Genomic DNA, 21,949 nt, shown 5'->3' with positions numbered 1-21,949 from the left:
TGTCACAGAAAAAGCATAGTTCCAGTGATTGCTTTTGAAAATGCAATAAGCCCTCGGTTGTCTGAACCACATGGCACCATTTGGGTCTGTTTACTCTCAAACCTGCGATGCCATGTCGAGGGCAGGGGCTCGAGCAGAAACCCATCCGAGGATCAGGTTTCAACATGTGCTTCTCATTAATTTCCACTGCAACGGTTCAAACGGTTCTTTTCCGAGCAGCGACTGAAACAGTGAAGGACACATGCATGCTCACTCACGTTTGTGCACTAATCCTTAAGAATACTGATAATGCATGTATTTCAAATACAGATTTCCATGCATTTGTTGTCTTGCGCTGTCTTGGAGGCAGTGACCTTTCGCTCCTTGGGACTAGCATTCAACAGAGAAAAAACTGTTTTTATTTTTGATTTTATGTGTCTGAATAGCTGCAGTATTTTAAAATGAACTTGTAATACAATATTGAACAGGCAGCCTAACAATAAGTCTTAAATGAGCCATTTTAAGGTTCGGCACACTTTGTAAATTCCCATTAGATGTAACAATGTCATATTCTATACTTTGTGTACTAATTGCAGTTAAACCATAGTAGTATCTTGCTAACCCCTCACATAGTTAACTTGACAGCCTGACCACTGTCTGTCTCCTGAATGATCTCTGTATACCATTGAAATATATATCCGTTATCACAAGCCAGGCACTTTCATGCACACGCTGAGGGCTATAAATCAGACGCAGATCACATTCCAAGCTCTTGATATTTTTCACAGACGCTGGTTCGGCGCAGGAGGATTTTGCTTCATTCATGTTTGTAGCTGCCTGTGTGTACAAAATGGCTCTATATGGTCATTTTATCGGCGCCGCAGAGTGCAGTGAACACACAACACCAGCCCTCTGAAAGTGTGTATTTTTATAGGGCATCCGTTAAAATGTCCACAGAGCAGTTGCATAAATACATCACGGAACTATGCAGCGAACGTGACTATCCAAAACATTTTCTTCTCCTCTAAAAAGCTGTATATCGACATGCTTCATTTCATGGAAACTTGGATTATGAGATTGTAATTTATTTGAACCTAATAAAAATCTGCATTTTTCTTCCTTGGGAAGTTGCAATTGTTGCCTTTGTGGAACACGCACATGTCATTCCCAAGTGTGCATGTGCGTGTGCATGTGTGTGCGTGTGTGTGTGTTAATCTTGTCAGATTCAAGTGAAATGTGGTATCTAATATGATTTGGGGACATTTTATGAAAGCAAACACCATTATACAGAGGCTACCATTGAACAACGTTACTTGCATTGGTGAACTCATCTTATAGGAAATGTAGTTTCATTTTTTAGTTTCTGGGGGGTTTCTGGGGAAAACCACACCATGGGAAAACAACTGTTATTGTGTAATTACTGAGAAGAATGTGATAATGTTCTTTTTTTTTGCAACCTTATACTAAAGGTTTAACGGGGAAAATCTGAAGAAGTAAACTTTAGTTGCATTGTATGGTTTCTCAATTCGAATTAATGCATTTTAATGTTTATACTGTATGTACTTTAGTAATTAATTACATTTCTCTGCCTATAGAGAGGAAACAGTTACTTTAAGATTAGCTTAAATTTAGGTTAATACTGGAGGTAGGGCTGTGAAGGACATATGACCCTCTTGCAACTTTAAAAATTCAAGACGTTCCTGTTTTTCTGCAAATGCCGTATGATTAATTTTATTTTATTTTAAATGACTCAAACCAGCTGAAACCCCAGAGAGCATCCCTGGGGCCCCTCATTCATAAATGCTTTAATCACTTTCTAGGACAATAATACAAAAGGAGGAAAACCCTTTTGTAAGATGGAATACAAAACTCACTTAGGAGGATTTTATTGTTTTAAAACATCAATTTCTTCCGCAGTCTTTGTTCACAGATGAAAGACAGTATCCAAGTGTCTGTTAGATTAGTAGAGTTGCAGGTTATAATTGTCCTAGACCATGGCTGGGATTAAATCAAAACTTTGACCCACCCACCTTGACTGAGTACTATTTTGTGGAGCTATTCTATGGGATATATGTGCCGTGTGCTATTTAGAGCCCAGTACAACTGTCTGAAATGTCCCTTTTTTAGGTGTTTTGGATTTTAAAATATGCAATTACCCTAAAAATCCAAAAGGTATTCTCGTTTTCTCAAAGCTGTGAAGTAAATGTGTTTTAACGACCCCAGGGGTGATTTGTCAAAGCTTTGCAGCAGCACTGAGGTCATTAAAGGTCTGTTTTTCTTAACCACTGTTGGAGTGAAGTGTGGAATACCTTTACAAAGCCTGGAACCTGGATAACCTTGATGGTGAGGACTTTTCTTTGGCCTGTTATTGTAAAATAAATCAGTTAAAGAAAGAAAGCGATATTTGGAGAATTAATTCATTATTTTGAGAGATGAATGTCTGAGGGAATTAATAGAGTTGGGATACTCCACCTCATAGTTTATTGATTTATTTCCCTTGTATGGAGGGGAGATTTTGACGCTTGAAGAGTTTTCTGATGGGAGTTTTTCTGGAGACCACATCAATTAATTCAAATGTGTCTTGACAGGACTATAATACTGGGCTTGGTGTGATTGATTTCCCCAGTGTGACTTTTTTCAATATCATTTATGCTTTCTCAAAATATGTCAGCATAATTGATAGATAAATACAAAACACTGCTATTAATATATATATATATATATATATATATATATATATATAATCACCATCAGCCCATATTGATCCACTGCTGTATTAAGGCTCCCTAAGTTGTCTCCACTGGCTTCGATCTACAGCTTCTCTTTTCCACGTCACACCTGCAGTGTATGATTTCATCTTCCCATCTTTTATGTGGTCGTCTTCTAGGTCTTTTCATCTCTCGGGATCCATTCAAAAGCTTCCTTTGGCCATCTTTGATCTGTTCTTCTTGAGATGTGTCTGGCCCATTGCCATTTTAACATCTGTCACATCTTCATGTTTCCATGATGTCACATATTGTCACTTGCCACCTAATTAACATGACTTATTTGATGTGTTTTCAGATGGTCAAAAGCGTAAGAAATCGTTGAGGAGGAAGCTGGATTCATTAGCCAAAGAGAAGAACAAAGATAAAGGTGAGGCCATTTTTTTATGTTAATGTAATTAGTAGTATAAACATAAAGCCCACAGCTCAGTACACAGCAGGTAAGCTGGAAAAGTAAGGAATAACTTTAAATTACAGTGAGAAACATACTAATATTTAGCAAACATGTTCAAATTTCAATTATAAGAAAATCTGACCCTTTTATTTATTTTGGGGGGATTGTTTTGTACAAACCTATCCACGGACTCAGGCTGTTTCCATTTTATAGGTGTTTATATTTGCATTCTAGAAAGAGATGAAAGGAAAAGACCCTCCTTTGTAACTTATTCTTGAATTATGTGGCTATACAAACATTAGGATATTGCTAGATTGCTAAAGTTATTCCTTGTGAAGGGAAACAGGTTAGAGAAAACTTACGATGTGTGCAGATCAGAGGTCAAGTATCTGAATTCACAATGAAAAATGTCTAAATGGCCAGTGGTCTCACAACAATTACTTGATGTGTTATTCACCATTAAAATGAGAACAAGTAATGATACTGCCACTCAGACCTGACACAGTTAGAGTATTGTGTGTGAATGAGATAAATATTAGATATTAACAAATATTAGACAATATATGGTGGGACATCCTTTATATTACTACACAGTGGACTAGAGCATTTATTTGATTTACTGCTCTTGGAAATAAAACGTACAGGGCTTTCCCATCCTGGCAAGCAAAGATGGCTTCTCATGGCGGGAGGACAGATTTTTGATGGCGGGGACTGTGGACTTTGTCTCCGGACAGCTGGGATCTGTTTCCTCACACATTCTCTCGCCGTCCCATTGACAGCGGAAAATGGAGTCTTTCATCCATTCCAGCAGAGCTATGCGGGTGTTACTGGAGTCAAGCATTCTCAGCTGTTTATACTGACATACCACAGAGCAAAAATATACAGTATACCCTCCTGAAAAGGCTGCTTCAGCAACTGCGCAGCCCCAACCCCTTACAAAAATGTCCGCTGGAATGCGAAAACGCACCGTCGACCGCGCAGCCAGGGCGAGAACAAAAACAATCCCAAAAGAGGGCTTTTGTCATCGAGGGCAAGAGGTTTCCATGGTGGGCTTCTTGCTCGTGAGTTTTTCCTTGAGTTACACATGAACGGTCGATGATTAACAACATTTATCATTCACTGTGCGCACTTATGAATACACCTCTTTTAAACAGTCGTCGTAACAAACCTTGGAGTAAATAAACAGACTTGTGTTATTCGTGCCATTTGCATGGGTTTGAAGATATCTGTGTGTCCCTGAATATATCATTTATTTAATTTTATCCGATGCTGCATGACTCATCTATCTTAACCCACAGTGACCCTATACATCCCGGTATAAGCTTAATGTTGAGCATAATAACACTCAAGCATAATAAATATTACAGATGTGAGGAAGCCATTCAGACGATTGTGCTCATATGGTTATTAGTAGCTAATCCAGCTCAGAAACCCTTACTGCTGTATCAAAAAGAGCAGAATTGGGATCAGTTTTAAGGATTATTTTCTGTCCACAACCATTTATCTGGCATAATAAAAACTCCTAAAGAAAGTAATTTATTTTGGCCAGCTTCCGTAACTTTACAAAATAAGTAAGTAAGTAAATGTATACACTAATATAGAAGTCTAAACTTTAAAACAAGCCTTACAATACCAGATTAAAAGTGGGGATAACAAAGATTCTTTTAATTGCATAGTATTTTCAGAAAACACGACGTTGCGTTTATTTTCACGGATTGCACTCCACCCTGGCCATCGGACCGCAGTTTCAACGCCGGCGTTTTAACTCACTACCACTAAGTGCTCGTAAATTCAATAGTGTAAATTTCCATTTAAAAAAAAATCCATCAGAACAGCAGATGGAGAACGAGGGATCACACAGTTAGAATTAATATGCCTGAATATGGAAATAAAACGGTGTACAACATCTGGACTAAGCATGTTTAATAAATAAATAAATAACATTGTCTACACATTTACACAGCACTGCCATTTTGTGCTTTTTTTGTGTGCAGCAGTTAATAAATTGCTATAAAAATAACTGGAATATTTGGCATTTACTTTTAGAACATTGGCTGTTAACTATGAACTATACTGTGAACACGCCTGGCACTACGGTAGCATCAAATCCACCTAAGAGCCTTTCATATGAATACTAGTTTACAAGAGGTTTATAGATGTTTCTTCCCGGGAAAGGCGTGTTACAAAGTACCCCAAACAGTGGGGTATTCATCTCGATCAGGGTGGTGCTTTTCCTGTTGTTAAAGAAAGTGCCCATCGTTTGTGGTGTTTACAGCCTTTGCCGCCAGGTCTGTGCTGAATACCTTTCTTGTATTCTGTATGTTACCACTCGTACCACTGTTAACAGGGAGAAATAAACAGGACAAACACAACGTGATGTTGCACTTGAGGTCAGTTCTTCTTTTTTGTTTGCCTATTTAAAACAAACCATCTCAGTCAAACCATTGTGTGTCTCTTTTTGTTGTTCTCTGTTTACAGAGTTTGTGCCTCAGGCATTTGGGATGCCACTGTCCCAAGTCATAGCTAACGACAGGACCCACAAGCAGAGGCAAGATTCCCAGAGAGAGGAGCAGAAAGACTCCACTGACCTGGTCTCCTCCATCCTGCAGTTTGCCGCCAAGAGGCCGAACAAAGAGCTCTCCAGTAGCAACTCATCTCTCAGCTCGACGTCGGAAACGCCCAACGAATCCACGTCCCCCAACACCCCTGAACCGGCCCCGAGGGCGCGGAGACGGGTAGGGACACCCCCGGGGGGGAGCGACGGCATACTGTTACCTTATAGCTCTCGGGTTTTCAGACTTAGGCTCATTGTCTATTTCCCCGGCGCGAGGCTTAGCGAACACCGTGCAACAAAAGGTTATTATAGTCCTGAGAGAAACACAATAGCGTGATGTGGTAAACACCGCATTGTGTGCATAGTAATGTGTCGACAGCGTAGTATTTGTGAGATGAATAGTGTCTGGACTGTTTTTATCATCAGGAACAATAGTAGCGACTTTTTTAGGTTGTTTAAAATTTTATGAAATCCACCAGGATGAGGCTGGCCAGAGGGCTCTTGTTTTTGGCTGCTGATGAACAGCTTGCAAAGCTCTTACGATAGTCAACCGACAAAACAATGGAGGTTTAAAATAGTAACTTCAGTGGTAGTTGAGAACCTATTGAAAAGAAAATGCTGGACAGTTTCTCGTTTCCCAGCCTGCGGATGCCTTCATCTGTGTGACTATGTACTCGGATATATTACCAGTAGCCTTGCAATCTTAGCATACCTCCTAAATGTTGCTACTCTTTAGCCAAGAACCCCTTTGTCATGTTCTGCCTTCTCGTCGCACAATGTGAAGTGTGTTCTCTCCAGGAGTCAGTGTGGGAATCCGTGTACAATAACAACAACACCTTAATTCATAATACCTGCAGCGCTTACTCTCTGTCTGAAGTCTGAGCTCAGGTCTTAAGCTTAAGCCGCTATATTAAATTGTTGCTCTTGCCTCAGTCACAAAGAGGATGGCCTCGGGATCCACCTGGAAGTTGTCCAAACCTCAATCAGACTTAAAAAAAAATAATATTCCCAACTGCCAAGGATCGTCTCTCTGGTCTAGCACATTCCTTGTGTAGAACAAAGCTACTGAAGATGGTGGGATCCAACCGAAATGTAAATGTATGTGCTCCCAGGACATTTCATACGAAAGTCAGTCCATGACAGCCCCGCGGCAGAGGGCTAATCCCTACACTCTCATGAACCTGTTGTTTAGCTGCCGCCTTGGCTTTCTTCCAACGTATCTGCTTCCAGATGTGATTTGTGTCCATCAGAAGTAAAAGTGGCGTCCCTCTTGTGATGGTGTGGGGGGGTCTGGCTACAGGAGGGGGTTTGCTGCCACTGTCCTGGGTTAAAGCAGTAAGGAACTGCCCGTACATACAGAAATATAGCAACGTTCTTGCATAAACTGACATATGCATCACATAGTGGACAGTTCAACTCTTTATTTAACTCACATTTAAACATTATGTAAGTGCGATTGTCCTTCAGTTTCCATTAGTGAGTTACAATGAGGCAATCTTAGTTACACTTGGCCAAGTGAGATACAGTAGCAGGGGAATTGCTGCAGGACAGGGTCAGCTGATGTTTCCCCAAGTAAACAAACTGTGTATCAAATCAAGTCCTGCAGTCAATCTTCAGTATGGTAGCCACTGGTGTTTTTAGTCTTTAAAAAAAGGGAAAGATTCTGTTTTGGTTTGCATTTTAGAGTTGATGGAGGCTTGGTTTGGTTCTTTTTATTCTTATCTGTACATTGCAGACCTTGAATGGAGGGGACTAATAATAATAATAATTAATAACTTTATCATCTGTTACCTGAAAGATACTGGTATGTATCAGGAATATATCAAGCTGTGCCAGATCATCAGATTGCTTTGCGAATGTATTCGTGCACATCATCTGACCCTGAGCCTGAAGTGTAAACAGCTCCTTTACAGTGTTTAACTAGACAAATATTGTCAGCCATTATTAGTAAAAAAACACAAACCTTATTCGGCAGATGAATGGAGAACTTAATAGCAAGAGAAAGAAAGGGGAAATTATTGCAAGGCTCATGATTGTGATGGTGACATTTCCAGAAGTTTGCCCGGGTCGCATTGTCTGACACAGACGCTGTTCCTGCCGCTGAACTCGTGTTTTTATTTGGTCTGTTGCCTATTCATTACACCTAAACATCTGTTGACGGGAGGTGATTGTAAATAATAGGAAATTGTAATGTCAGTGGTCAGTTCACTTCTTCACAGATGAAGAGATTGCACAGAATAATTTAAAATGACTGCAGCACTTTATACATGTTATTGAGCCATGATTGCAATAGTCAGAAGTCACATGCTGTACTGATGTACAATGTACATTTTGATCAGTGTTCAAATACTGTACATACAACAAAATTGAAAGATTTACAATATATTTACACTATATTGGAGCACCAGGGATATCAGCAGGAGCAGGTTTATAAAGGTATGCAATTATGTATCTTTCAAAGAAGCGGAAGCCCCACACATCAGAGGAGATTCTTCTGTGTCAAAAAGTATTTTGGTTTATGAACAAATGATTACGTGGGAATGCAAGAGTAACTTCTATTAGGTAATCAGGGATCTCTGAGGTAATGTTCACGTTCCTCTGTGCTCGGCAGGGTGGGATGTCCGTGGACTCGATCACGGACCTGGACGACAATCAGTCTCGGCTCCTGGAGGCCCTGCAGCTCTCACTCCCAGCCGAGACGCCGAACAAGAAGGAGAAGCAGCGAGACAAGAAGCTGAGCTTGAACCCCATCTACAGACAAGTTCCCAGGCTGGTGGACAGCTGCTGTCAGCATCTGGAGAAATACGGTGCGTAATGCTGAATGAATGCCTCGCTTATCCGATCTGCCGCCCAGGAGCCCCGGAGGTACCTGGCAGTAAAGTCCTGTCAGTCGTAGAACTGGATTTAGTTTTTCAGTTTAAAAGAAAGAAGGGAAGATAAAGAAACTTTTACACATGACACATGAAGCTGTACAGTCGTCACCCGATTTGAATTAGTCATCACAGGGAAGCTCGGCGAAAAAGGAAATTGGTTTATACTGTGACCCAGTCCATTTGTACAGATCAAATATTCACTGAGTGCTTTGTTAGCAAACAGAAAAGGGAACAACAATAATTCCTCCAGACCTTAAACCTTACTAGTAATTTATTTTTCTAATTCAGGGGGAAATTTAGTTTCCACTGGACTGAGATGAATCGGGAGTCACATCAGCTGTAATTCATTCATCTTTTCTACGACGCTCAGAGTAAAAGTGTTGTACTGTATATCCAATTTTTCTACCGTTCGGTTTATTTTAATGAGTTATTCTGTCAGGCTGAAGAAAACTTTGATTAGAAACAAAACCCTCTTTGTTCCTGCACTGCTCCTTTCCACACTAAATGAGAATTCCATCCTTTCTTCTCTTTTTTTTTTCTTCAGGTCTTCAAACCGTTGGTATTTTCCGAGTAGGAAGTTCGAAGAAGAGAGTGAGGCAGGTAAGAGGTCATAAACTAGTCCTTGAGATATTGTTTTCATCAGCCTCTCCATCTCGGTAACTTCTATCCCTCAGCTGTGTTAGGCCTTAGGACGGTCTCCCAGAATCTTGGAACAATCAGTGTTATCTTTTTAATATTCCTCTCATCAGTGGAGGCCATGACTAGGAAATGTTGAGTATTGAGTTAAGTATTGATTGATCGATTTACTTTTAAGTGGGGCTTAGATAACAAGAAGACCTTGTACCTCATGAGAAGCTTTATGTTAAATGACTCTGAGACTGATCCATCGAGAGCTGTGCACAAGCCTTTATGGAACGAAACAGATGTTTAGGCAATTAAAAGCACCCTATTAAATTAAGTATGCTCTTAAAGCATGGAGGAGAAGAGTGAGATAAATCTAACTTTGTCATGCATTACCTCTGGGCCCAGAAGTGGAAGTAGGCATGAAATATTGAACCATCTGAAAAATACTATTTCAGGAGTTTTTGTTGCAGTTATGTTGCAGTTATGAAAGGAGACAGACTCTTTGTCCCCCACACACACAAAAAACACATTGCACAGTTAAACTCGTCTCTTGTTACTTGTAGTTAATTCAGATTTGGGTAAGAATGATTTGAAATTAATGAAGATTACTTAAATCCTCTGAACACGGTGGTAGAGTGTCCTATGTTGTTCATAATAAGAAATTACTGGAGGAAAGACGAAGCATGGCATAGCTTCTGAAGCAGAGATGTTAAGGTTAGCTCTGTGGTTTATTATGTGCAGCTTGCTAATATTGTATGTCAGTTTTCAACGATCCAAAGCAACCTAATTTACACATTTTACATATGTTATTGTAGGCACATTTTCATGCCATTTACACATTGTGTTGTTTGATACCACCTGGAGATATTTTCTTATCATGCAACTTGATTTACCACACTGTCCCATGTGAGTTTAGATTTAAAACACACATATATTGTGTTTCTCTAATATTTGAAAATATTATCACCTGGTAAAATCCCTAAAATTCCTGCTTCTGTGGCTGAAATTTGGATTAAGAAACATTCACTGTTGTCAGGGCGATCATTTGAGTAAGATTTCCATACACAGAGCAGCAACAGTGTTAATCAAATAACCAAGGAAAACAGGCAGGTGTTAAAACAGGCAAACACGTAAAACCTGTTTGACAGTTGATCTTGATATTGTATTTCTTTAAGTAAAGGAAAGACAAACAGTTATTTGGAGAGCAGTCCACTTGAGTAGAAGGACAGTGAATGAAAGACAAAACACTGCTACACACACTGACATGTGTGCCTTTAGTTTGAATCCATTTATCCTGAAATAAATCGATTATGATATAATATACTAAGAAACGGGCACAGCCAAAGGCACGACTGATCCTTTTTTGTGGATGGGTTCACAGCCCATGAGTTAGACCCCTTGGTAAAGTACATGGCACACATTTCCAAAACGAAGGGATGTAGGAAACCGAGCCATCTGGCAAAACCATTCTGTTCTGTGGGTTTCCAGCTGAGAGAGGAGTTCGACCGCGGGGTGGACGTCCAGCTCGATGAGGAACACAGCGTCCATGACATCGCGGCGCTGCTGAAGGAATTCCTGAGGGACATCCCCGACCCTCTGCTGACCAAGGAGCTGTACACGGCCTTCATCAACACGATGTGTGAGTCGCCCTAACAGTCTTCCTCTTTGTTTGGACTCAGAAATGCAGCTCAGATTGCAGTTGAACTTTGACGTAATAGTTGTGTTGTCGGTGTGGTAGTTTGTGAAGGATGTTGCTCATAATAAGGATCTTGTCATTGCTCCCTCCCAACAGTGATGGATTCTAACGAACAGCAGTGTGCTCTACAGCTTCTCATTTACCTCCTACCTCCCTGCAACTGTGACACGCTGCACAGGCTGCTGGAGTTCCTGTCTACGGTGGCGGCACACGCTGATGACACGTGCGATAAAGACGGCCAAGAGGTAGCCGGCCCTCTCGCTCTCGCTGTGCTCACTTTTAGCTTCATCATTCTCTGGCTGATAAGTGCAGACACACATATACAATACTGGGAAAGAAACAGAAATGAAAACCTGCAGAGGCATTACAATTTATATATTTCGATATCTCCTGTTCTACGACAACATGTACTGCTCATAAACCAAGAGGCGTTAAGGCTCTCTGATTTCACAGCAAAATTGCTCGGTGTGAAAGGAATTAACCCGTGGCAAGTGATGTGACAAGGTGACAGTCACAGTCGAGTTCCAATGGGGATAAACAAAGCATTACATTCGGTTATACTTTCCCACACAATGTTCTGTCTGTAAACTTATTCCCGAGACTAAAGTGTAGAGCACAACTCTATTAAGCCAGAAATTGACCAATTTCACGGTTGGGAAAAAGATCAACAAATTCACTGGGCCACTTTATTTTTGCGGAAAGGATGCAGACTGCAAGAAAAATGTCACTTATTCCCATTTTACAGCACTGCTAATGGTTGGCATTTTGTGTAAGGCACAGGATTAAGTGGGAAAAGACATGAATGCTAAAGAAACGTCCACTGGGCTAGAAAAGCAACATCGTTCTTCTAATCAGAATCTAACCAACCTGGACTAAACCCGCCAGCAGTGCATCAGTATAACATAGATCTGTTTTTCATGATTTAAAAAGGAATATACATTGAATCAGAGCTTCATGATACCTAATCTTTTGATTTCTTGCTTGGTATGTGGGTTTCAGCTGGAATTAATAGGTTTAATTTACAATACATGCTGCTTTTCTGTGCCACCTACTTACCCCCACACATTCAAATAGCTCCCAGTGCCCAGGGGTTTGCCATTCACAACATCTTCTAAACATCTGAGCTCTAACGGCATTTTCCCCAGACTACAATACAGCAATCCCCACGTAGGAGGATTGATGCATTCACTTAATCTCACAACATCTGTAGATGTCGGCAGGGCTAGAATGCGGACCAAAAGTCTTGTGTGCGCCACCCGCACACGCGTGTCCTTGATGTGTGTGTGTGCGCTCTTTGGTTTAGGTCACTGGGAACAAGATGACATCGCTCAACCTGGCCACAATATTCGGTCCCAACCTCCTGCACAAGCAGAAGAACTCAGACAAGGAGTTCTCTGTCCAGAGCTCCGCGCGTGCCGAGGAGAGCACCGCCATCATCGCCGTGGTCCAGAGGATGATCGCCACCTTCGAGGCTCTGTTCATGGTGCGTAGCCGGGGGGCAGAGGGGCGCGCGCTGTTCCTGACACTTCCAGGGGTACAGAGAGTGCTGTCAAAAACAATGCAGATTTCCTCTCGTTGCTATGAAGCCCTTTTAAGAAGAATCCCATGCTTGTTGTGGTGACGTACTCTCAGAGACATTCAGAGCAGGATTTGCTGGACCTCTTTTACGAACAGCCTTTACGATCACTAAAATCTTATTAAAAGGTCAGGTGGGGGGATGTAATCTTCACTGGAATCTGGGAAACTTTCTTGTCTTACATTACTTGTATCCCACGTACAGTAGAGTGGGTTCACTTTAAAATATCTAGTGAAACTAAAGAGACATGAACATCATAACTATATCATAACTACAGCACAGTAACTGACATTCATTGTGGAGTCATAATATATTAATGCAGAGAAACAGTAAGACACTATCACTGTGATTTATTCTGTAATCTACCTAAAAATAATGATGTAATGCATAAATAGTCAAGTAAGAGCATCAGTGTCTAGTCTGTATCTGTAATTAAATTAAAATTCACATTTATTTTCTTTCTTGGCGAGATATGACCCTTACATTTCATTTCACGAGAATCACAATTATTTTGGTTTTCGGGATCTGCCGGCTTTAACCACAATGTCCCTGCGTGACCGAATGTAAATATTGTCCTGTGGTGCGAGAAAAGCAGGAAAAGAACGGGCTTAGGACAAAGCTTAGCTGGAGCCAGTAATAAAAATAAAAAGTTGATCCAGAGCCAGGGGCTTTATGAGCTAGCCGAGTTTTTAATTGTTCCTCTTTGATTTTCCCTTAAACGTATTGACGACGTTGTCGGAGCTTAATAGATTCTGATTTCTTGGCCAGTTTAATGGGGACGCCTATATAATCTGACCTCGCTTTCCCTTCTCCACACTTTTATCAACACTTCCGGGTCAATCCAAAATCCAAAGTCCTGAACCGCAAGTCGAGTCCGAGCCAATCTCTCGTTGCTCCTCGTAACATGTCCATTTATGGAGGTCGCCACATTTATGGGCTTCAGAAGCTCGAAAACGTTATTAGATTACCGAGAGTACTGGGTAAAACAACATCAGCAGAAAGATATTTACAAAAGATTGTAACGCCACGTATGTATTCAAGGGACCGTAGTTGTGTAGAGATTAAACGGTACATGCTATTTATAGACAAAAGAAGGTAGTTGTTTTGCACTGGCTACCCAAATATTCACTGTTATATGGAGTTACATTTAAATTTGTTGCAGTATGGGGTTGCAGCATCTAGATTCAAGGATGGACATTTGGATGTTGTATTTTCTTGCTCTTAATATACTAGGTTTCTTGAAATGTGTGTAATTTATGACATCTGTAAGTTTCCCTGCGTAAGGGCCTGCTAAGAAATGAATCATGCTAATAATATTCTTGGACAAGACAATAATTATGCTTTGAGAATACTTCTTTCCTCTCATATAATTTGTGTGCACAAGTGATAAATCTGTACTGAACCTGGCATTGGAAAGTGATCAGGTGATATAACAGATAATATAACATTCCACAGTGACAAATACTTTTATTGCGAACTTAATTGTTTTACTGCATGTAGGATAAACAAAGCCTTGATTGATTGTGTTTCATAAGGCACACAATGGATCATGGACACTCATAAAAGTGCCAAACATGATAAAACACATTGACTTTCAAAGAACTGTAGGAAACGCCTAAAACTTTTAGTAAAAGTTATGGATTAGCCAATGCAGCATCTGGGTTCGAAGCATCGTTTATAGATATGAATAGTCATTATCAATTGAAGTATCACATTTTATGCTTCATTTAAAGTGCAGAGCTGAGAGTCCAGGTCATTAGAGATGGCTCAGATATTGCTACTTTTATGTCAATGAAACGGCAACTTTCCTGATTATGTGAAGCACCAATGGAATAAGAAACAGATGATGACAAAGCTGAATATCTGATCAAAGAGCGAAAGATAATGTAAAGAAGCTGACTGTTTCAAATTAACACTTTATGCTCAGAGAAATTGCCCCTATAAATTAAATAAAAACATATCCAGTTACCTCTACATCAGTAAGAAGATTTATGGTCCAATTCCTGATTTACACTGAATGTGTTAAGATTGGTCTGTTTGTATTATTAGTAAAGTGTTCTTGTTTCTTCCCACGTTAGGTCCCCCCCGATCTACAGAACGAGGTCCTGATGAGTTTACTGGAGACGGACCCCGATGTCGTGGACTACCTGTTGCGCAGAAAAGCTTCTCAATCCTCGTGAGTGTGGCCTTTGTCTGTAAACCCCTCTTCACAGACACAGAAATCCTGTCTGGCATCTGAGTATCAGCTGGGAAGCCTTGTTTTTATTGGGGATGAAAACTTACATGGAAGAAGCTCTTGCTCTCCATCTGGTGGTCAAACCATTTAGGTCCATCATCTACAGCACATTTGATAAACATGGACCGACTAGCCCGTATTTCACTGTGCCTTAGCTGCTTAAACATCGTCTGATCGCATCTCGGCTGCAGACGTGCGTGTGTTTACGTTAGATCGAGCGGCAGACTGGTGAAAATGTATCGTCTCGAACGCATCTTTCCACAGGAGTCCCGATCTGGCAAGCTCAGAGGCGGCGTTCTCCCTGGGGGATCGGCACTCCTCCACAGACTCCAACAAGGTGTCGAGCGGGGAGGTGTCCCCCTACGACAACAACTCTCCCGTGCTTTCGGAGCGGCTCTCCTTCCAGCGCCAGGAGGACTTGGTCCCCGCCTCAGAGAAGCTCTTCAAAGTCCCTGAGCAGTACACGCTGGTCGGACACCTCAAGAGCAAGTCCAGGGAGCCCATTGCGGGACAGTGGGCTGGCAAAGGTAAGGCTGGTATGGATTGTGAAGAGTCTGTTTTCAGTACGGTAAAATTGTGAAATCGGGGAGGACGACAAACAAATGTGCTTCCAATTGAAAGTTTAGCTGTTTTTAATGATAAAAATAATGAGGTACTAACTCTTTCTCAGGCTCTTGTAGATCCCGACAGCTGGCCCTTTCCAATTACATCCAAGAGTTTCTCCTTAAATCATACAATGATATGATCTTTTGGCTCAGGCACGGGAGCAATTCGCTGTAACATCCGCGTGTAGCTGGGATCCTCGGTGGCCAACGCAGGCTGTGATTGTGTAAATTAGGCTTTGTTCAAATATGAAGAAGAAAAAACACACTGTGAAAACGTTTGAACAGATATTTATTATGCAATTTTACCAATATCTGGTTACTATCATCCCCCACCTCAGTTTTCCTCTAAATCTCAGCTATTTTATTGAGCCTGAGCTTCGTTTCTGTCTTTATTTAATGTGTGATGGCAATTTCAGTTTATACAGAGTCGGCCACTGGATAAACTATCGAAAAAAGCGTTTTTTATGTACTAGATATATGTACAAATCTGTACAATACAGGAGTCGTTGTTACAAACAGTGGTGTCGGCAAGAACTCCTCCTATGAGATGAACCCCCTTTTCATCAGCATGACTTGCATTCAAGCAATATATGAGGTCAGAAAATAGCTCTGCTTTATGTCAGCAGAGTCTGTGCGTTGATTCTGAATATCAAGTTTTTCTGGTAAACTAAATAACAGCAACATGTTAACAGGATCAGACACAGGGACAAATGTTACTCAATGCTGTTAACTTAGTTCCTTTGATTTAGGGAATAAGATTCATGGGAACTGGAGATAAACATCACATAGAGCTTTACCTCTGGGTTGACCTGCAAACGAAGACAATTCTGGTTTCGGTCTTTAGAACTGAGCAAGTTCTTGTTTACAGTTTTCTTAAGGAAGCTATTTGTGTTACAATTTCCAATCAATGAACTTGTATGTCTTGTAGAATTGGAAATGGAGGTAGTAATTACTATCGGTGAAAACAAATTAGTGGGCTTATATTAATCTTTTTTTTTAAAGTACATGAACACAAATCAGATCTGGTTGTTTTCTCTCCAGATGTTTCGGACGAGCACAGTAATATTTGGGGAGCCTGGCATTCAACACTGAAGTCAGGCTTGAGGGATCCTGGTCTAACAGGTACAACAACCATCAGCGAGTCTAAATTGCAGGGGAACGGGGTGCTTGTTGACAGCATTGCAGACGTGGATCTTAAAAGCACTCTTCTGTTAACGATAATTTAATATAATTATAATATAAAACAGGGTAACACTTTGCGTAGTACTTTGTTACATGGGTGTAAATACTGAGTCATTTGTTTTGAGTGTAGGTATACTCACAAATTGCCCACTTCATGTTTTTCCAGTAGAAGAAAACCCCAGTGACATAGAATTAAAAGACTTCTAAATCTTAAAACGGGGCCGAAAGCCCAACATTAGGATCTCGGGTCATTAAGACAATACTTTGACCTGACCACTAAGAGCAAACTGCAAGCCTAGAGCCGAGAGCAGAAGAAAGAAGCATCTGACACAAATACAGTCCACGCTTCGGTAGCAGGTGGGTCCGAGTCATGTTTTAATCTGGTGTCCAAAACCAGGGATGAGTTGTGTTGGTGCCACTGAGGTCTTCTCTTAGAAGAATCGTGAGGATTGACGGCCGCCTTGGTCCAGCAGCTCTGTGCTGCTCAATGAAAATTTCCAAAAATAACAGCAGCCAAGGGCATAGTCCCACACCGAAGAGGATACGCTCCTCAAAACCCACTGAGATCTGAATGACACGTGAAATGGTTTATTTTCTTCTAATTACGCTCAAGTAAAATATGAATGAATGAGCTGATTTATAACGTTATATATATAGATTTAAATATATAGTGAAACCTTCTGAAGATCCATTTATAAACAGACATCCTGGGAAAACATGATATTTAAATAAATCATCGAAAGCTGTGCACTGAAATTAATATGTAACCCACTTCCAAAAAAAAAAATCTATATCCATATCCAGTAGTGATAGAAGCAGTCCTGGCTCCGTGGTCTAAGTCTTCCTCCATCTCGTCTCAGGCTCTCATGGGAACGTGTGTGACTGCGGCTCGGGGCAGGACGGTTCCTCCGGCTCTCCCGGCAGCCCCACGCCAGAGTGGCCCGAGAGCCCGGCTTTGGGCAACAGCAAGCAGCCGGTGAGACGGACGCAGACCACGGCCGGTGTCCTGGAGTGCCGTCCTCACCCCCCCGTCACCAGGGCCAGCAGCAGCCCTCAGGCCGGGGGGGGGCGAAGACACGGCCAGCCGAGCCTCGACTCCCCGCACTGCCGGCCGGAGGGCTGCTCGGCTTCCAGCAGCACCGAGGACGTCCCGCAGAGGAGCGCGAACCCGGCCAGCCTGCAGTTCAGACCAAAGCCGGCGTACGCCCAGCTCGGAGACATCAGCCAGAACGAGAGCAGGCCTCCCCCGCCGTACCCCGGACCCCCCAGGCAGGCGCTGACCGGCACGCCGCCCCCCCCGCAGCCACAGCGGTCCACCTCGCCGGCGCCACAAACTCAGAGACGGCTCAAGCATGAGGCCCCGGGGCTTAAAACCGCTCCGGCAGAGCTGCCCAGGATGAGGTCGGAGCTGAGTGCGGCCCCCCGGAACGAGCCCCTCAAGGTGCCCCCCGGCTCCCCGGGTGGCCAGAACAATAGGAGCAGGGCCGGGCCCGAGTGGCAGGACTGGCAGAGGGAGAGGTGGCAGATCTGGCAGCTTTTATCGACCGACAACACGGACACACTGCCAGAAACGCTCGTATGAACTCGGACAAATGTGCTACGGCCCGAGAAGACATTGTGATGGGTGCGTGGGTGCGAGTGTGTGAGTGTGTGTACAGAGTTTTGTATTGAAGGTAGCGTCCTGCCGTTTTTTATTTTAAATATGCCACTGTTTGTATTACATTTTTTACTTTATCGTGTCATGACATTTCAACCCTGTATCTAGTTCATGGTGGGCTTAACTGTCATTGAGAGATACCTCAAAAAGAAACCGAAGTAAATGTGTTTTACAATACTTAATTATAGATACATACAATATATGTTATTGTTATGGGAGGTTTACACGTTCACATTCAGTCGTAAAATCTGCCTTAATGCCAAAATAAACAATTAATTACAAAGGCTGTGTAAATATACCTGTAAGTGTATATTTTGGAGTGTGTAGTTTAAGTTCTATTACAGCACCGTTCTCCCCATCCTTCTCACAGCCTGAATCCCGTGTGTTTGGTGTGAAACAAACACGATGGACCTGAACCGTGCACAATGTTGTGAGCACTGCTACACAAAGCCGCGCTCAGGACCTACAGAGTACAATTGTGGAAAAACGTGTCTCTCCGCCCGACGGCCAACACGGAGTCTGTCCTTTTCAGAAACGGAAACTTTGTAACACGGCTTTGTTCTCGGTGACATCAAGACTTAATTCCAGAATCCCAACTTAACTGGGCCCTTTGATCATGTTATAAATGTTGCCTTTTCTTTTTATCCTAGTCCCATCTTTAATGTCTTGAGGTATCGTTCCCCACTCTCTCACGCGTGCAGATTTGGAGAGGAAGGTGCTTTGTGAGCCGGTGTGTTTCCCGTGGCCTTAACTCTGCGTTCGTCAAACGGACCGAAGAACTAAAGCTGTGCTGAATGTTTTATCATGATTGTAAAAACTATTCACAAATACTTTTAAGAGTGTGGAGTGTTTGACCCACTGATCCGAGTCCCTTTGTTTATTAGAGACGCAGAGGAAGTCCGGTTCGAGGACGACGGACAGAAATGAAAACAATATAAGAGCCTCACAGTTCCAGCGGCCTTTTCTTCTGTAAAGAATTTAGCTGGATTGTCTGAAAACGAGGATTCATTTTTTATTCTTAAATATCAAAGAAATCATCTAGCTTTAATGTTGTCTCTCAATACGCAAGAGAGCTCTGCTGTGTGTGTCATAGGTGTCTTTGGGTCGATGAGTTCAACCCACCGAGAAGATGTTGAGGAAGCCGATCGAAGGGGAATGTATTTACAGTGTCTTCGGTACTTGTCAATAAATAACTTATTTTTACGGCTGCTCGGTTCTAATTGAATTCACAGAAGATGTTGTGCTCCGTTGTGGGGATTCGGGTTTTGACGTCTAAAGACAGTTAGGGATATTCAGACAATTTAGACCTTGTGTTGCCATGTACAGATGTATTAAAATAAAGTAAATGTGTATATATATGTATATATATGTATATATATATACATTTTGTAGTCATTTCACAATATCTAAAAATGTCTTAAGTGAAATTGTATGTATCGATCAATGTCTGCATTCATCTTGAAATATTTCAATATCTTGAATCTGGGAATATATCTGAAAGGCGTGTTCTGATTGGCACAGGTGTCTTTTAGGAAACCGGACACTATGTGCTGGGTTTGAACTTGGAAGATCCACAGACGACAAATCTTTGCAGAATGATTGTCGGCCAAAGCTACGGGGAATGTACAGAGGTCTATACTGTCTATACATGGACAGTGTTTATATGCAGTCATTTCAAATGGTGTGTATTCTGAAGTTGTCATTTTGTGATGCTGTACTGTGATCTTAAAAAACAAAATCCATGAGTGATCGACTGTTTCAATAATATTGCACTTATATTTGTTGACAAAGTAACAAACCAGAGTGTCTGTGCTTTTATACAGGAATGAAAACATTCCGGAGTACAAAGTTGCTACTTTTGTTTGTTTGTTTTTTAATTAGAAATGATATACAGTGGTCTGCAAATTAATTGTGATGCCTCAAGTTTGATCTTTTATGAAACTGTGAACAAAAACAAAAAGTCTTTGCCCTTAGTAGATGAATGAGTCATTTAATTTGTGCAGGTATGTCTTATATCACACTAACTCGATTTAAAACAGTTTGGGTATCTTCAACATTGATATTTAGTCCAGCCTTCAATAACATCTGGGTACCTCTTTGGTATCGTCTATGTCATGTCTTAAGGTATCTAATATAATTTGATCCAGATGTTCTCAGTGTTTTAATTACGCACCCTAACTTATAACGCATTCTCAGGCACTTGACCATTTTTGGCTTTACATTCCTTTTCTCTTAAGATTAAAAAATAATTATGTCTAGTCTATTAATTAAAGTCCAAGATAGAATTAATCAAATCCTTAATTTATCACTTTTGATTTTCCAACATTTTACAGAATTGTTGTCTAATACATTTGTGAAGTACTGTATACAGTATTATACTATATTTCTGATGTTCAAAATACAGATGTGGGCATCATTTTGCTTACAAATACAAGCTTTCCATATCAAACCCGGGAAATTGTGAGAAATTAATCCAGGACACACACAAATGCTCTGAGGATTTCCATTGTATTGCAGTGAATGCACTGTATCTTGTATTTTTAATATTTATTTATCTCATTGCCATTGTTCTTGTTTTGCTTTGTTGCAAAGGGTGTGCAAACATTTGTCCACAACTATTTATCTATGTATAAAAACTTCTGACACTCTTGATGTGTTAAAAATAAATAAAACTACCAAGTGTTTAATATAATGAGCTGGTGCCACTAGTTCAGGATTTGTATATAGACTTCCAGATTTGTACCATTAAGCATTCAATTCAATGTTTCAGCCTGCAAGCACACTTAACACAACGAAACGGTACGACGTTTTAAGACATCTAAACACAGATCCATGTTCACAGTGAAAGGAATTGAGAAGGACAGCCTAAGATGGTGTTTTGGTGGGTTTAAGTACATGTACAGATTTATTTTTCACTGAAATATTTGTTGACAGCTTGGAATGGTGCCTCGTCATTGTTTTCTTTTTGGAGAAATGTATAAACTGGAAAAAATGTATATGACAAGTTAATTATTCAAAGACACTTAACGATCATGGATTCATCTTCACCCCCAATCAAGTTTAATTTATCTACTGACACTCACTGCCAGGATTAGCTATGTTGTCAATTAATGTGGCTTATTGGTGTGTATATGGTTCATAAACCCCCCAAATGTTGCTGCATAGCAAAATCATTTCCTTCTAATGTTGTAATTTAATAAGGGATGTTAGGTTTTGTACTTTGTGAACTAAAATGTTTTTTGTTCAGTGTTTTAATATATATATATGTCTTTATTTTAAATATAAATATATTTGTATGGTCTGAACTTCATCTGCGAAGGTTATGTGTATTATGTCTTACATAAGCCATGATGGAATAAATTGAAAATAAAGCTGCTTCTCATATTTGTAGTCCTTTAACCCGTCAGAACATAATAATAATAATAATAATAATAATAATAATAAACTCTCACTATCAACACGTTTTAACCACATCTACCAGTGACAATATTGTACTTTGTAATAATCTAGTAGATTCCCCAAACTGTGTAAACTGTCAATTGGATCTGTTTTAGATCTTATGTTACTTTCAGAGCATACCTTTGTGGTTTCAGTTTGCTTGTTGATGTTAGTGTGTTGTATAAACACCCAGAAGCTTCACTTCAATTAGGACCAGTGCACTGCCCAATTTCCCTAAAAGAAGTCGATGACAAATTACACACTTCATGCTCTACAAAATTGCAAAAATGTTGATATTTCTGGCCATTATTGAGACTCTTGCAATGGTTTAATGCTCTCTGCTTTCAGCCCTTATGATGAGCGACAGGAT

General features: G+C 40.9%; 1 protein-coding gene across 3 annotated transcripts in view; it reads left to right on the top strand.

Moving 5' to 3' along the window:
* LOC136750815 (rho GTPase-activating protein 6) overlaps nt 1–21,525 on the top strand; it is a 111,842-nt gene extending 90,317 nt beyond the window's left edge. For 2 of the 3 annotated variants that reach the window (XM_066705911.1, XM_066705913.1), the window contains exons 3-13: nt 3,043–3,114; nt 5,617–5,873; nt 8,304–8,499; nt 9,110–9,165; nt 10,678–10,828; nt 10,982–11,130; nt 12,189–12,368; nt 14,540–14,637; nt 14,962–15,224; nt 16,344–16,424; nt 17,345–21,525. In XM_066705911.1, coding sequence (XP_066562008.1) covers nt 3,043–3,114; nt 5,617–5,873; nt 8,304–8,499; nt 9,110–9,165; nt 10,678–10,828; nt 10,982–11,130; nt 12,189–12,368; nt 14,540–14,637; nt 14,962–15,224; nt 16,344–16,424; nt 17,345–18,066 — 2,225 coding nt within the window. In that variant the 3' untranslated portion in view covers nt 18,067–21,525. The remainder of the gene's footprint in view (nt 1–3,042; nt 3,115–5,616; nt 5,874–8,303; nt 8,500–9,109; nt 9,166–10,677; nt 10,829–10,981; nt 11,131–12,188; nt 12,369–14,539; nt 14,638–14,961; nt 15,225–16,343; nt 16,425–17,344) is intronic. The other variant, XM_066705912.1, reaches the window with a different exon arrangement.
* Nucleotides 21,526–21,949: the final 424 nt, after the last annotated feature.

The sequence above is a fragment of the Amia ocellicauda genome, chromosome 6 (genome assembly GCF_036373705.1).
Source record: "Amia ocellicauda isolate fAmiCal2 chromosome 6, fAmiCal2.hap1, whole genome shotgun sequence".
Classification (NCBI taxonomy): Eukaryota; Metazoa; Chordata; class Actinopteri; order Amiiformes; family Amiidae; genus Amia; species Amia ocellicauda.
The sequence above is the reverse complement of the archived record's forward strand: the minus strand, read 5'-3'. Positions and strand labels throughout refer to the sequence as shown.